The sequence below is a fragment of the Idiotropiscis lumnitzeri genome, chromosome 13 (genome assembly GCF_059441095.1).
Source record: "Idiotropiscis lumnitzeri isolate Australia: NSW breed Sydney's pygmy pipehorse chromosome 13, RoL_Ilum_1.0, whole genome shotgun sequence".
Lineage (NCBI taxonomy): Eukaryota > Metazoa > Chordata > Actinopteri > Syngnathiformes > Syngnathidae > Idiotropiscis > Idiotropiscis lumnitzeri.
The window spans coordinates 7,973,148-7,988,564 of NC_142403.1; the positions used below are offsets into that span (position 1 = coordinate 7,973,148).

The 15,417-nt window shown below is 41.5% G+C and overlaps 2 protein-coding genes across 4 annotated transcripts in view; one reads left to right on the forward strand and one right to left on the reverse strand.

Moving 5' to 3' along the window:
• The window catches only part of rnf13 (ring finger protein 13), a 28,904-nt gene extending 21,221 nt beyond the window's left edge, over window positions 1-7,683 (forward strand). For all 3 annotated transcript variants that reach the window (XM_088313548.1, XM_088313547.1, XM_088313545.1), the window contains 3 exons: window positions 140-233; window positions 5,524-5,604; window positions 7,045-7,683. In XM_088313548.1, the coding sequence (XP_088169674.1) occupies window positions 140-233; window positions 5,524-5,604; window positions 7,045-7,409 (540 nt within the window). In that variant the 3' untranslated portion in view covers window positions 7,410-7,683. The remainder of the gene's footprint in view (window positions 1-139; window positions 234-5,523; window positions 5,605-7,044) is intronic.
• Window positions 7,684-8,977: 1,294 nt separating this feature from the next.
• Window positions 8,978-15,417, reverse strand: LOC148324202 (profilin-2-like). Its single transcript, XM_088313164.1, has 3 exons — window positions 15,126-15,417; window positions 12,247-12,430; window positions 8,978-10,286 (listed from the first exon to the last, which is right to left on the reverse strand). The coding sequence occupies exons 1-3, from the start codon at window positions 15,267-15,269 to the stop codon at window positions 10,189-10,191; spliced, it is 426 nt and encodes a 141-aa protein (XP_088169290.1). The 5' UTR covers window positions 15,270-15,417; the 3' UTR covers window positions 8,978-10,188.

A 15,417-nucleotide genomic window follows, 5' to 3' on the forward strand; every position in this document is an offset into this window, starting at 1 on the left:
CGACTCGTGGAAATCAAGCAACTGCACTTTATCGGTCCACTTTGGATTGACCTGGACCTCAGAGGTCAATCTGCTCAAGCTCAACCGCTATGATATAATGATGAAGTAATGGAGACTTTTATGCTTTCCTTGTTCCTAGAGCACAAAGTTTATCCAGGATCGACACAGGGCTCGGAGGAGCCGCCTCCGCAAAGATCAGTTAAAGAAGCTTCCGATCCACAAGTACAAAAAAGGTAAGTCTCCTATTCTTTGAGTATTATCAAAACTTATCTCTGTACTGCAAGGAGCTTTCTCACGATTGCACTCAGATGAGCGTGATCACCGATGCGCTCTGACATATCATTCTGCCATTTTAGCGCTAATCGGATTATTATCGTCTCAAAAGTTTTTTTTTTTTCCCTTTCAAGCTCTCCCTGGGTGATCAGACGTATTCTGAGTGGAGAGTGGACACATGACTGATGGTTAAGAATGTGTTGTCAGGCCAAACTAGGTGGAAAGTAGTTTCTTGCTCCTGAGTGGATGAACAGGCGTGTTGTCTGTTGACACATAAGCCACGCTTTAGCTTTTTGCTAACTGATTAAACAGTTGAGTTCATCACAGTTCAGTTCAGGTAAACACTGATGAGGCTTGATGTGTCAGCTGTGTAAACAGACATCATAGCAAACATACCAGCAAGACTGTCTGTTAATTTGCCGCTGAAGCAAAATGGCAAGTGGGAGAGTGTGGTGTGTTCACAATACCTGTAAACAAGAACGACGACATTCTTTTGTCGCAATGCTCTTTGTTACTTTTCTTCCCATTTAATTAATTAAGAGAAAGGCGATAAGTCTCTTTCAACCTAACACTCCAGTCAAGGCGTGCTGAAAAGCGATCGATATGATGTCTGTCTAATTAGAGTTTAGACCTGGTGAAGTCGAATGTGGCATCATGTCCGAGGTTATTTTTGCGCTCTCTGTTCCAAGTAAATATGATTTCTACAGTGTGTTAAAGTCTGTAGGGGGTCATGTTTCGTATGTTGTTAGCCTAATAAAATAATTGCCTTACTGTTGCCATATCAATATAAAAAAATAATAATACACCAATCTGCTTGCTGAAAATTTTGTTGTATTCCAAAAACATTCATAGGGAAAAAAAGTCTTAAAAAGTCTTCCAATTTTGTTAAGGAAAGATAAAGTAGTACAAGCTGCAATCTCTGGAAAAAAAATTATTGGGTGGCCTTAAATTGGCTTACGGATGTCTTACATTTGCGTTTCTTAAACCAGATATCCAGGAAACGCGTACCAAACTGGACAACTTGGTGCAAACAAAGCGATTGAAAGACAATCTGAACGCCAGACAAGAAGATTAAGCAACAGATGAGAAACTCCTGTAATCAGGATATCACTTTGCAATGCAAAACCGCCTTTTGTTTTTGCATATTTGACTGTGTCTCTTCGAATAGAATCCCCAACTACAATGGTCCCTGCAGGGGATCTTTTAAAATCGAGTTGTATAGGTCCTCCCTCGTAAATGTGCAAGGAGGTTGTGAGCCATGTTGCTCCTTCTCATGTGTGCCAAATGCTGCATGTGGTGCTTAGATGGCTGTTTTGGCACACCACGAGTGCTCACTGACTTTTCTGCATCGGTCTGGCGAGACTGCTGGGCGGTGGGAATTTTCTTTTTTTCTGCGGTCCTGCCAGCTGAGTCAGAGTATTGGGTGACAGGGAGGAGCCACCAAATGTGAGCCGAATCACATTTAAAGCAGGCTTGCGTGGAAGCAAACCAAATGATGACTTAAGAGTATGTCGGGGGTCCCACAAGTGAGCTCTGTGATGGGATTCATTAGTGAGTGCTTTTTGGTTGAAGACTGTTAAAGGAGCCGACTAGTTGAAAACGTGAAGCGAAGCAGTAATTAGTCAATGGCGATTACTTAAATCCAGGTACTGAGTGTTTGCAAACAGGCAATATTGTAAAGTCATTAAATCATTATTGATTTTAAATTTAAATGAGTTTGTCATGTAAACTGGCATGCATTTTTAACACTAATATGTTGTCTTTCGGCTCTTACATGGTGCTAAAAAAACACATTTTTGGAGAGAGCCTTTGCTTTGATAAACTTAATACACTTGTACCTCTGAAAGTTTCAAAACTTTGCTCCTTTGCAAATCCTGAAAAAAAGGAGTTGTCGTGCTAACCACTAGGGCACAAGTGTAGCAAAAATGCAACTGAATGACAAGGAAAAAGCAAACAGTTCATCTTTTCATGCCTCTTTTTGTCATATTTGTACGAACTGTTATTATGACTTGACAGTAGTTGATGATAAATAAGATCCCCCCCCCCAAAAAAAGAAGAAGCTGTTCTTTGGCCCCATTTTATATCTCCAATTTTCTATTTTTTTTTTCGAAATCACTGCGGCCTCGGGAAAAACAACCAATCGGCAACAAAAGCCGTGACTGCGCTTGCGGGCACACCTGTAGGAGCTGAAACTGCTGAGGAATATCCACCTTTGGAAAATAAAAAATCCTCATCCATCCTTAGACAACAACTGGGCATACGATTACGGACTAAAATTATGATAAAAGGAAGTCTGATTTATGACTTGCTGAATGATGTTTATGTGACACTCTGTAAAATAGTCACACCACACTCGTTTGGTAGAATTTTGTGGCATTGTCGTACCGAATGCTTCAACAACTGTGAGTGTTTAGTAGTATATCATATTAAATCATGTTTCATTTGCCTTCATTTTACCGTAGGCCTAACCTGTAAGGCTAAAACATTTATTTATAATGAATATGATATTCTACAAAGATAGAACGCCCGGCTGACGTTGGTTCATTTATGGCGCTAATTAATGCTAGCTTGGTATTGCTACGCTGCTATTTTTTGCTATTGGAGCTGGCTATGCGTTCTGTGTGACTCTTTATCATGACTAAGCACTGCGGGTTTTTAGAATTTGGACGTTCCATTGTGTCACGCTTCTGCACTTACAACAAAAGAGCAAGGGAGAATTTGATTTGCACACTACGTTTACATTGAATTGACAAAATGGACAACATGTCACATTTCCATAGATGGTGTAAAGTCCAAAGGTGACGTACAGTGAAGTCTATAGTGTCTGTGTAATTGTTACACAATAGCAGCGTGAGACATAGGATCTGTGTCAAAACCCAGGATTACGTAACAGCAGCTGCCGCGCCTGTCAGCGTCGCGCTGCCATTTTAATATCTTTGGTTGCAATGTGATTGCAGAGCCTTGCATCACCCTGGCTCACCTTTAGTGCCGTGCCAGCCCACTTGATGGATAGATTCATCAACTTGTGGCTATAGGGAGAGCTTGTCTAACATATTTTGGAGGTGTCTCCTTCTCAAAACCGATTGACCTCTATCTTGATGCTTAGACACGCACAAACACACCGTCGCTGTGAAGAGAGCAGCTGCAGTGTTTTAGGACTGGGCACAGAGCAGCTCTCTGATTCAGCGACTCACTGCACACTTCTTCAACTGTGTCTCCTTGCTCGCACGCTCCACACTGCTCATCTGAAGTTCAGTGGGACAGCGTGACTCCTCCGAGAGGCGAGAATGCTGCTGCAAGGCTAGCTGAAAAATACACCCCAAAAAATCTAAAGGAGGGGACAAGAGTTGCGATGACTTGTATGTGGTGTTTGTTAGTCTGTTTTTCAGGAATGCTGTGAATTTTAGATGTGGCCGAAATGTCTTTTGCGAGTGTATTGAGAGGGAAGTACAACTTTTTGGGGAAACGCGTTAATAAATGGGGGAAAAAAAAAGAGAGCAATTATTATATAATTCCCATAACCTTGCTATTGGAGAACAAAACTGTACAATGCAAGAACAGTGACACTCGTAGTTTGAACAGTATTTGCATGTACAAATGTTAAAGCATACACATCTTATAATTCCTCCCCTGTCTAGAAAAAACACACCAGACCAGTTTGTCAAGTTTTACGGAAGCCTTTCATGAATATCAACTTGCTGTATTTGTCTTTGGGTGGTTACGATTCTTGCACAAGACAAAGACAAGAAAATTAAATCCACCATTAAAAAAAAAAAAAAAAAAAAATGTACACCGAAACTATTAACTATTAACAATTCTCTTTTAGTACAACTTGAATCGATGCGTTTGCTAATATAAACAGAAAAACTGTTCTTTACGCAATTACAGAGTAGTAGTGAATTTATTATACTTTTCACAAATTAATAATGATGCTTGATTCAAGTCAGTGGTCAGCACGTAACTGTGCGTCATATAGAACAATTCAGAATTAATTTGTCTTTCTGTGTCTAATAACATGACCAAAACAATACAAATTGATGAGAAATGTGTGAATAATAGCGCCTATGAACTGAGATAACTGTACCCCCCTGTTTTTATCCTTTAGGGATAAAGGCGCCTATTTTGAGTGTATTGCGCAACCAAGGATTATAAGAGACCTGGCATCCGTTTGAGCGGAGGCTACAGTTTTCGGGAATGTGCGACTGTATTTATTTTTACCTCCACTCACAAATGAGCGCCTCAAGTCAAGTCAACTCTTCAATGGGTGAAATTGATCTTTCAAATTCTTAATTCGTGGATTCTATTGTTCATAGTTGAACATTAAGGAGTTGAGCCTAGGAGAACAACGTTGCTAACCAAAACAGCAGCACCTTCCGAAGATGATACAAAATGTGTTGAATTATCCAACATTATACAAGTATATGTGTCCATATAAATGTTTGATAACTTGAATAAATAACTGAGCACTACATGATGAATTTAGGTTGTGTTCCTGATTCGCTGGCCCACAAAGGAAGTGAATGTGTTTTTGTAGTTGTGCTCATTTTTTTCTTAAATGAGGAAATGAAACTGAAACACAAAAAACAAACTAATTGTTTAACTTAACAGCCGAGAACCAGTCTAGGGGATGCTCTTATTTGAATTGAAACGGCGCCTATGATATCCTAACTTGGTCTTGAATGTTCTATAAAAGATGAAGTAAAAACTTTGCCGTTAAGTTTCAATTGCTGACAGCGGGAGAGAAAAGAAGGAAGGAGGAGGACGGAGCGTGGGGGGGGGGGGTTGTAACTGGGCGTCCATATAAGGTCACATGCAGTCCTGGCATAGACACCAGAGGAAAACAAGCTCACTTGGAGCTTACGTAAACACAGCAGCTCACAAGAGTCCCGCCTCCCTCAACCACGGGCCTGGAAGAGAGAATGGGCTGGGGGGAAACTATGGAATTTGAAAAGGGAGTGCATTGGTAAATTCCTCAACTCACCCCTTTGCCAGGCTCGGATGTAAGGACTTGCTTGGTAGAATCCGACCAAGATTGTGAGGACAGCTATAAACGCCGCGTGAATGAAGGGTGTGGAATCAATGGCGGAATTTGTTTTGATACAAAACTCATCAATTGTTTTTCCGTATTGTCAAATGTGTCCATAAACACTTAGATTAACAACACGTTCAATCTTTTGACATTTTATTCAATTCCATGTCCTGGTGATTGAGATAGGAAGGGAATGTGAAAATGTGTCTTTTGTTTCTCAGGAGACATCTACGACGTGTGCGCCATCTGCCTGGATGAGTACGAAGAAGGAGACAAACTGCGGGTCTTGCCATGTTCTCATGGTGAGTCCAGTCTGCATGGACACACAAGATGGAAGAGTTCAATACTTTTTGCACTTTTGGAACCCCCGAGCCGGCCCACGAATCGCTAAAATCTGTGTGTAATTGGAGCCCACTGAAATGCATTGGAGGAGGATTTTTTTAAAACACCCCAAAATATTCCAAAAACAGTAATAAACTCATAATTCACTAATTGTTTTCTACAAATATTGGGAAGGGAGGATCCCATGCCACATTTACTGGAAAATGTTCCTTCCTATGTATATAAAATGACAAGAAAATTGCATCATACCCTCTCTGAGCCTGACCATATTGAATCAAATGATAATCCCACTGAATTTTAACCAAATTGAATCATACCACTTTAAAAAGCCCTCGTTGAATTGTATTGCACCCCATGTGTTGAGATACGTATCGAATCATCTTTTCATTGGAGAGCTGCAAGCCGCTTTTAAAAAGTTTTCAAAAGATGCAAATCCACTGGTGGGCAGTCAAGGCCTTCAAAGGCCTTCTCTGCTGCCCTAACATAACCAAGAAATCATGATCATATTCTTCACATGGATGTCATATAGCCGAGTGTTGAATTTTTAGGTTAGTTTTTTTATCCAATCAAAATTCAGCTGGCTTTTTTTGTCAGGCACATTTCGTAATACATACTATTTGTCTGTTCTGAGTCTCTAGGGGGCTTTTTCCAATTGATAGACAGTTGCGATAGCCAATCAGATCACGAGTTGATGACAGTAAGGCCTTTTCGCTGGCCTTACGATGAAGGTGATGAACGTGTCTTGTGATTGGATACTCACTTGTGAAGGGGCATCACTACGCGGAATTACACACCAGAAAGTCGGAACTGGTGACTATTCGAAAATATAAAATATATTGCTTTTTTTTTTTAACCACAATGGCTCGAGGGAAAAGTGTGGATTTCATTGCACATACATTGCAAGGTAATTTTCAAGTCAGGCCTTTTTGAGCCACTGCGCAAAGCCACAATAAAAGCCTGTATGAATAACTCAAGACAATAACGAGCTTCCCAGTCTGCTCAGCAGCAGTGGGACAACGTTGGTGTAACATCTTGTCAAAAGCCAGGCCTTCAGAATAAAAGCTTTGACCCCATGGTGGCTATATGTAGCAGTTTGTGGTCTAAGAAAGTGAGTTGAAACTTATTATACACTGTGTGCTCTTATTTTGAAAGTGACAGGATGTTACACAGTCACCCTGAAAGGGCAATAAATGTGCGTTGTTTGAGTTGCGTTTTTTGGCTTGAAAACTGTGCATAAGGAAACCGAGATTCTACTGTACCATACTTTTTGTGATTGCAGTTAGGTTTAGTGCGCAGTCATTTGTGTTTCCAGTGGGAACAAGCTGACGTCGTTCTCTTGGTTTTTGGCGCAGCTCTAGTTACAAACCACACGTAATGATTTGTAATGGTTGTCCCCATAGCCTACCACTGCAAGTGCGTGGACCCCTGGCTGACCAGAACCAAGAAGACGTGTCCGGTGTGCAAGCAGAAGGTAGTCCCGTCGCAGGACGACTCCGACTCAGAGGAGAGCGGCGGAGAAGAGAACGACGATGCATCCGAAAGTACCCCGCTGCTGCGCTCGCTAGCCTCTACCAGCGCCCACTCCTTCGGCACCATGTCGGCGGCGTCTCGCTCCGACCGCGACCAAGAGGAATCCTCCGAGTACGAGGACGATGAGCTGGATGAAAGCAGCGGCAACGAGGAGGAGGAAGAGGTCACCGTGGAGACCGTGGTGGTCCAGATGCAGCGGTCAAGCCCGGAAGGCCACGATCATGACCTGCTTTAAGCTTGACCCTTTGTTGGTGACCTCTGAAAATTCACTGCTTAATTTGATATATTCTTCTCACATATTCATATGTACTATATGTACTGTGCTTTTGATTGCAACCTGGCCAATGAAGCATTGAAGAAAGTCTGCTGTGCACCTGTGACAGGACTACACACGCACGGACCATATAAGAGTCACAAATACAAGACGCACTCCTAAGGGCCAAGACGATGTCTACATGAGCATTGCATAAATACACACCTCACTATATGTATAAACTGGTTCTCCGTCATCAGCGTTTTTTATTGTACATACACACACATGCATACATGCAACTGCTATGCAGCCTCTTTTTTGAAGTTGCATGTTTAAAAAAAAAAAAAAAAAAAGTAGTTTAAGGGCCTCACTGGAAAGAAAGTCATGTTGAGATTTAAGTTATAGTGTTACAAATTACAATAAAGTTTTAACCCTACAAGTAAAAAATGGCATTTCATCATTGTAACGTTATGAGAGAAAAGAAAATTTCACCAAGTGCTCTTTGTCCATAAAATGAAAAGGAGCACAGGTGCAAGTTCATCGACGTGGTCTTTTCAAACGAAGACTCTCTGACTAATGTTCCTCTTCCCTATAGTGATTGTCACAACGCAATCTCATCCGCAGCTGCCACCCCAATTAATCTATAAACACGAAATAGAATGCATTATAATTGGGGCGGCACAACGGCCTCACAGCAGAGGTGCAGGGTTCAATTCCGGTTCTGGCCCTCCTGTGTGGAGTTGGCATGTTTTCCTCGTGCCTGTGTGGGCTTCTTGGGGTACTCCGGTTTCCTCCCACATGCCAAAGACATGCTTGGTCAGTTGATAGAACTCTAGATTGCCCCTAGGTGTGATTGTGAGCACTGATGGTTGTTTGTCTGTGTGCCCTGCAATTGGTGAGCAACCAGGTCAGGATGTACCCTGCCTACTGCCCGAAGACAGCTGGGATAGGCTCCCCCACGCCTGTGACCCTTGTGAGGACTTGCAGCTTAGATAATGCACGAATGTATAGATTGTAAATGTTCCTTATCTTGTCTCCATAGTCTAAAAATCTCTGAATAACCAGTTGAGAGTTAAAATGCATTAACGGTTCACTTTGGTCCAAGTTAAAGAACGTCAAAATGGTCCTTTGATCAGATTTGGAGAAAGACTTCAAATTCAAGGCTGCGTCATTATTCTTGCAGCATTATGACAGATCAGCCCTAATCATTGGAACTTTGGCAATAACAGCAAATAAGTGCTAAAGAGGAAGGAAAGAGTGCTATGTTATTTCTTTATATGGTTTGAGAAATATGTGGTTATTGAATGCATCTTCACATTCACAAACTAGAACCATGTTAGCTTTGTAAATTGTTTTCCCTGCAAATTCAGATAAAATAAAACACATTAGGAATCATCAGCGACGTTTGGCTGATCCATACTCCTCCACGACTCAAAAAATGGTAACGGTTCTCAATCACAAACAAGCACACCGCTGTGAAAATGAATCCACTTTCGAGTTGTGGAGCATTGATGAGTTTGAACAAAATGCAAGAACAAGACAGGAAACACTTCTCTGGTTGGAATAAATTTATTATGATCTGTCTGTAAACAAGATAAATCAATATATGGCATTCTTGGTTGTATGCACATGAAATTCAATGCATTGACAGACTATCCCCGACAAGAAAATTAAAGGGAGAACGGAAATCAGCAAAGAAGACTTGGAAACAGATTTGATGTTTACACAAGGCCTGAACATTAGCACTGAAGCTAAGGAAATAAAACGAGAAAAAAAAAGGACAATTTATGGGTGGGCAAAATTAATCTTTGAAGAGCAAGACTTCTCTACATTATGGCACAGGATACACAGGTTTTGATCAACAGTACATGTTGGTTTCATCCAACCAGACGTACAGTTTTCGGGTTTGCACTGAGTGGACGATAAAAGAAGGCAATTAATTCCACACTATGTTGTCAACACGACATAAGTTTTTTGAATAGGGGTGAAGACAAAAAAAAAACTAAAAAAAAAAAAAACTATGGTCACCTTCCCTGCCACATAACCTGTTTGGTGCTTAGTTGCAACACCTGAGCTTTTACTACACTTGGTCCTATCTGGGGAACAAGAAAACTCCAGATGGTTAGAAAGCAAGATTTATCCACTCTCCAACAAAATAGTAGCCTTTCATGAAATAAATTCCAGGAACTGATAAAAGAACAGTAACAAGTGCCTGAGCTGGTAAGTGTGGAATGTCCATCGATTTTTTGGTGTGTGTACAGGAACAGTAACACTCTGCTTGATGACGATGAACCGAGTCAAACAACTAGACATTGAAAAGGGCGTGTGTGCGCGCGTTTCAAGGGTTCCATTATCAGGAAGGGCAGAAAAGGGAAGACAGTGCATGAACACACAGTCCGTCCACAAGGAGGAAGTAATTGTTGTTGAGAAGGGAGGAAGACATGATGAGCAACTGCTTCAGCGCTCCAATCCAAATAAAAGGCAGTGGCCACTCTCAGAGAGCGTATGAGACTTGTGTCAATAGGTACCAAGGAAACAAAAGGGCTGGCTTTAATTCTGCCTGACTTAGTCCAGTGACGTGCTTTGTCATGCACTTATCATGGCTATGGATCAACTGCAAGGGCTGAGACTTTTTTTTTTTTTGGGTGGGGTGGGGGGGGGATAAAAAAAGGAAGGCAAAACAAGGACAGGAAGTGTGAAATGCAACAGGGTAGTAGGTAGACAGGTAGCTGGTGGGGCAGGTGGCCTGGCAGGCGATGCTTCAGTATCCAGCTTTCCTGAGGTAGTCGACCATTTTGAATACAATCTGGTTGACCGTCCCTCCATGGACACCTTGTTTGCCCTTGAGCATAATTAATGCTAGAGCGCAAAAAGGACAAAAAGACATGGCAAGAAATCAATGATAGACAAAAAAATATCTAGACTCAATCGCATCTTTCATACACGATTTTGGTTCTATATCATTTCACCTGAAACAAAATCATTTCAAAATGACATGACTTATGTCCTTTGTTGGATTCATTTCTGACTCGCTAGAGTCTTTCATATTATCTATGGAGCAAACATTGCCACAAAAGGTCAACGGTAGGGCTGCCACAAACTATTATTTTGGTGGTCGACTAATCACACCTGTAGTTGCGATTAATCAACTAATCGGATCATATGTAAATGGCGGCATGTCGCACCAGCCAGCAGCTGCTCTTAACCAGAATTAGTTTACAGCTTCATTCTCAATGTATGTACAAATTAATGAGATGCAACATTGAACTGATTAAACTTTGCAGCTTGTACCAGCAATTCTGAGACATTTATAAATAATGGTGCATCTTAAATGGAAGGCAACAGTATGGCCTTAAAATTTTCAGCTGCAATTGATTAGTGCATTGTAAAATTAAAGCAAAACGATACACAATGTAGAGTTGCACTAATACTATGAAACCATCTACATATACAAAAAAATACTTGAAAACAAATTTCACTCTTCTTGGGCACCAAGCATTTTTTTAATGTAGGTCGTGAAATCAGACGAGTAAATTAGGAAAATGCACGGCGCTTAAGAAAAATAAAATAAACACTTGTATTGGTTTTTAAGTTTGTTTTCATTTTAACGTCATCCTAAACGTTTTGTTTTTCTTTACTGATAAGTGTTATTTAATAGTCGGAATTTGGTCAACGCTATCAATGCAACAGGGGAAAAATAATCTTTCAATATTAGGGACATATTTTGTAAGTACTTATAGTAAATATATTGCAACAAATACTGTGAGTACTGGAATTTCCCAGTTCGTGAACGCATCGCTCCATTCGCAAGAGATCTTTTTGTGCCAATGTCAAAACAGCATACACAATCTATTTTGGTTGTTAAAAACTGAGGTCGCTGCCTAATGTTTCCTTAATTAGATGGTAAATTATGCAAGCGTCGCAATAAGCACATTGTGCGCCAACTACAGCTAGCTTGCAGACACCTGAACGTGTGAGGAATGAAGGCATCAGCCACGTGCTTCCATTCAACGATCGCGCATCCCCAACGTCCTGCCATGAAAGGGAGGTTTGTATCTTAAGTATTCGTGGGTGTAATGTGCCGTAACTTTAACTGTTGCTAACCACAGGTTGCCATGATGCCCCACTTCATTACCCACAATGCTTCTGTTTTGATCACGGATGGCCCGGATCACCACTACTCCGTAGGGCGCATGGAGCCAGCGTGGAAAAGCATGAGACAAGGCCGTTACAAGAGAAAAGCAATGCACCAAATAACTCGTCGACTACTTCGATTAATTGTTGTCGTCGTCTTTATTAGTCGACTAATCTTGGCAGCCCTAGTCAACAGGCAACGAAATCTCGAGTTGCGAAAAGGTGTGGGTCATCTTTTTACGTTGCATTTTGGATATTTTAATTGTACAACGGATTGTAGTCCGGGAAAATACAGTAGTCTTGCAGACGTCACGCAGCCCCCAATGCCATTTTGCCCCCTTCGAATTTGAGAAGTCATTGGAGTCAGAAAGGAATGCCGAATGAATGTCTGGATGGCAAGTCCAATCTCATTGTGAAGAATTTGAATTGAGAAACATTAGAAACTGGAATAGTCCAAATTAAAAAAAAATTCCAACCATAGTTATGTTTTTGTATTTATTTTTACGAGAAATAAACCATTTTGATTAACACACAGGTGCAGAGAAAAGCTGGAAAAGAAGCTCATCGTGACAGATTGTTTCTCGACTTTGTAGGTTTGCTAAGTGCATCTCAATGAATGCAATCTGGAAACTGACATGAGACCAAAAGACACAGTGATGGGTGTCATGTGTTTCACTTTACGTACCTTGGTTAGTTGCACCTATAGAAATGTTGACACCTCCTTCTGAACATTTTGTCCGGAGGTCCATTGTCCACAAATCTTCCGTTCGCAACTCGTATCTGAGCACAGAGCATTTCTCACCTCCGAGAGTAAGGCCTTTGGTGAGGAGTACAGACTTATCTGATAGGATTGTATCGATTTCCAAAGTCTGCAAAAGAAATACAAGTGGCAAAAGTGTTCAACTGCTGGGTTAGGATATAAATGTGGGTTGCAGATTGGTGGTTGAATATTAATTAGTATACTACAGATGCTCCTCAGTTTACAAAAGTACCGAAATGTAGAGGTTGCAAAGACCCAACTAATTCGCAGAGTACGAATTTCACTATGTGAAATGAGAAGGTGCACACTATTACTGCCCCCGAGCATCACTGACCAGGCAAATCCACGTGTTATTTGGGCCATAATGATACACCTTGGTACGAGGGCTAGGCAATATCTTTATCGTATCAAAATCTGAACATTCAAGATATCAAAATGAGGACAATATCACCATTGCCATGCTTGTGGACTGAAAATCGCAATTTAACCAACCACATTCCTCCTTCCAAGTCTGGCGTTGGTCGACAGTTAAAAGCAACAGATGACAATCATTTACAGAGGTCGAGACAGGGGGGACACATGCAGAACATGCAAGGGGCATGCATACACGCAGCCGGTACTGCCTAGACAGCACTGGCAAGAAATCAACTTCAATGCTCGCTGGGCAATAATTCTATGTAAATATGTTTCACGCGTCACGTGGTCGATTTCAATAGAAAAGGCCTTCGTTAAAATGTTCGAGAGTGAAAGGAAAAATAAAATCATGAAGCAGACCATGACCGCGGTTGTGCGTGTTGTAGGTAGCGCGCAGCGACCTCTAAACATGAACAAAAATCATTTCAACCAACAAAGATCAATTGAAAATGATGTCCAATTATTAAATGAAGGGATGCAGGATACTGAATTAAGCCTTTTTTGGGTGGTGGCTCTATAGGGAAACAATGAGGCATGTAGTGGCCCTGCCAGAATCGTCACTGGCCCTGTATGTTGCTGATATAATATGGCAACTTTCAATGATTTAATATTTTATCTCTATACACTATATTATTTAAGCCTCTAAGAAATTACTCGTGTAGTAGAGTTTTTATATGTTGTTTTTTTGCAGTATAAAATACCTGGAGTTTTTTGTAATTACCGCAACTCCCGTTTACATGAACGTAAAGGCATGGGGCCGATGGCTTGCTCGCCCGACCGAGCACCTACTACTACTGCCTTACGACGATATGTAAAAGGTCAGATGTTTTCATTTTGACTCAGGTAAATGTAATGTAAATTGTAAATTTTAATTTATACCTCAAGTTCACTTGACATCCATTTTGGAGTTGTAATATAAATGTATTTTGCACATGAAAAAATAAAACAAAAAAAAAAAGTTGCACCTAAGTGTGGCCAGCAATGACGCTAACTAGTCAAGCGCTAAATGATGAAGCTGGATCGGAGGCCAGACATTAATTAAATAGATATAAATAGCATATCACAGTTTCAAAAACATGAGTTCAAATACTGTGGTCAGCCTTCCTGTGTGGAGTTTGCAAGTTCATCCTGCACCTGCTTGAGGTATTTCGTTGTTCACACACATTCCAAAAACATGCCAGGTAAATTACTTGAGCACTCTAAATCTTCCGTAGGTGTGAACATGCGTGTGACTGGCTGAGCGTCAAAAGTGCCCTGCAATCAGTTGGCAACCAGTTAATGTGTACCCCGCCTCGCTCCCAAAGTCAGCTGGAATAGGCTCCAGCATACCCGCCAACATTTGCAAGGATAAACTGTAAAGAGATTGGATGGATAGGGAGTCGCCGCTGCAACTATAAAGCATTGCATGGGTCGAGCCGACCAGCGGAAGTGCAGAATCAGAGTAGCATGCACAGCACATGCTTTGTGCATTCAGAAAGCGGAAATGCAATCGTGCGCTTGCCTCGAGACAGGGCCCTATACACTCCGCAAACAGCAGGGCGCATCGCTTCCCATCCAAATCTGCCTTTGGACTTGAGATGGGGAAGAAAAAAAAATCTAAATAAATAAGAAATAAAACTAAGTTTTAAAAAAATAAATACACACATACACAATTTGATGTTAACAATTGGGTCGAATGGGAAAACTAATGCACTATTTTAAATGTTTGTTTTTTCATAGCGCAAGTTACCACGCACAACTGACAAAAACGGACATCCGGGGGAAGCCAATTAACTTTATAATAAGTCAACCGAACGTCAAAAAGTGAGCGCTTGTGAGTAGAATGGTTCGGCCTTAATGTTTCCACACACAAAATATTTCAACGAGGAAAATGGTCTGAGTATGCCCTCACGTCGAATGAATAAAAGGAGCACCGTATGGGACAGGAGACTGACGTTCGACAATTACGCCAACGTGTTCAGGTCACAAGTAACATCGACACACTACTAATGTATATAGTCTGTCAATAAAATTACACAATTATAACTCTTCAGAATTCGATACGTATCGGAATCCGGGCACGCCTTTCGGCTTCCGTCTTAAGTGCGCGGTTTACAACGCTAAATGGCTGACGCCTCTGCTAGCGAGCAAGCCTCACCGCGTTCACACCACAACTCGCGTTAGTAATGTTTAGGCTTCACAACTTGCCACTTAACCGGTTTTATAAAGTCCGTCCACAAAGGCCATGACAATAAAACCAAGTTTTGAAACAGGAAGTCCAAGCACTGGAGACCATGTGTACAGCACTATCCGACAAGGCCTGCTCAGAAGAGAAACACACGCGCAGATGTGGACGGCATCTTAATACATGAGTCCAGAAAAAAGTTCGAGCAGGTAGGGAGCATACTAACCGAGATATTAGAAAACTTGCCGCCAACAAAGGACGCCCAGACGCCCTTTTTTCCCGCAAGGTAACCAACAATGGCAGCGTCACTGCAGTTTTCAGAGCTCATCAAGTTCACCACATAGGGCTGCCAAGTACATTGGTCCGACATGGTTGAAGATAAAAGGGGGGCTGGGTCAAAAAGTTCTCGCGAGCGACGAAGAAAGGGAGAGTGCAGCAGTACTTGTCAGTTCCAGTCCTGCGGCTTTCTACTGCTCTCAGCACCCAAGAGAAGCCTCGGCGGCTAGACAAGGGTTTGG

Excerpts from the sequence above, each read along its gene's own strand:
- LOC148324202 (XM_088313164.1), bottom strand. The coding sequence starts at position 15,269 with ATGTCGGACCAATGTACTTGGCAGCCCTATGTGGTGAACTTGATGAGC. Across the intron at positions 12,431-15,125 it reads GCAAGTTTTCTAATATCTCG|ACTTTGGAAATCGATACAAT; the intron begins GTTAGTATGCTC and ends TTTCTTTTGCAG. Across the intron at positions 10,287-12,246 it reads TATAGGTGCAACTAACCAAG|CATTAATTATGCTCAAGGGC; the intron begins GTACGTAAAGTG and ends TTTGCGCTCTAG.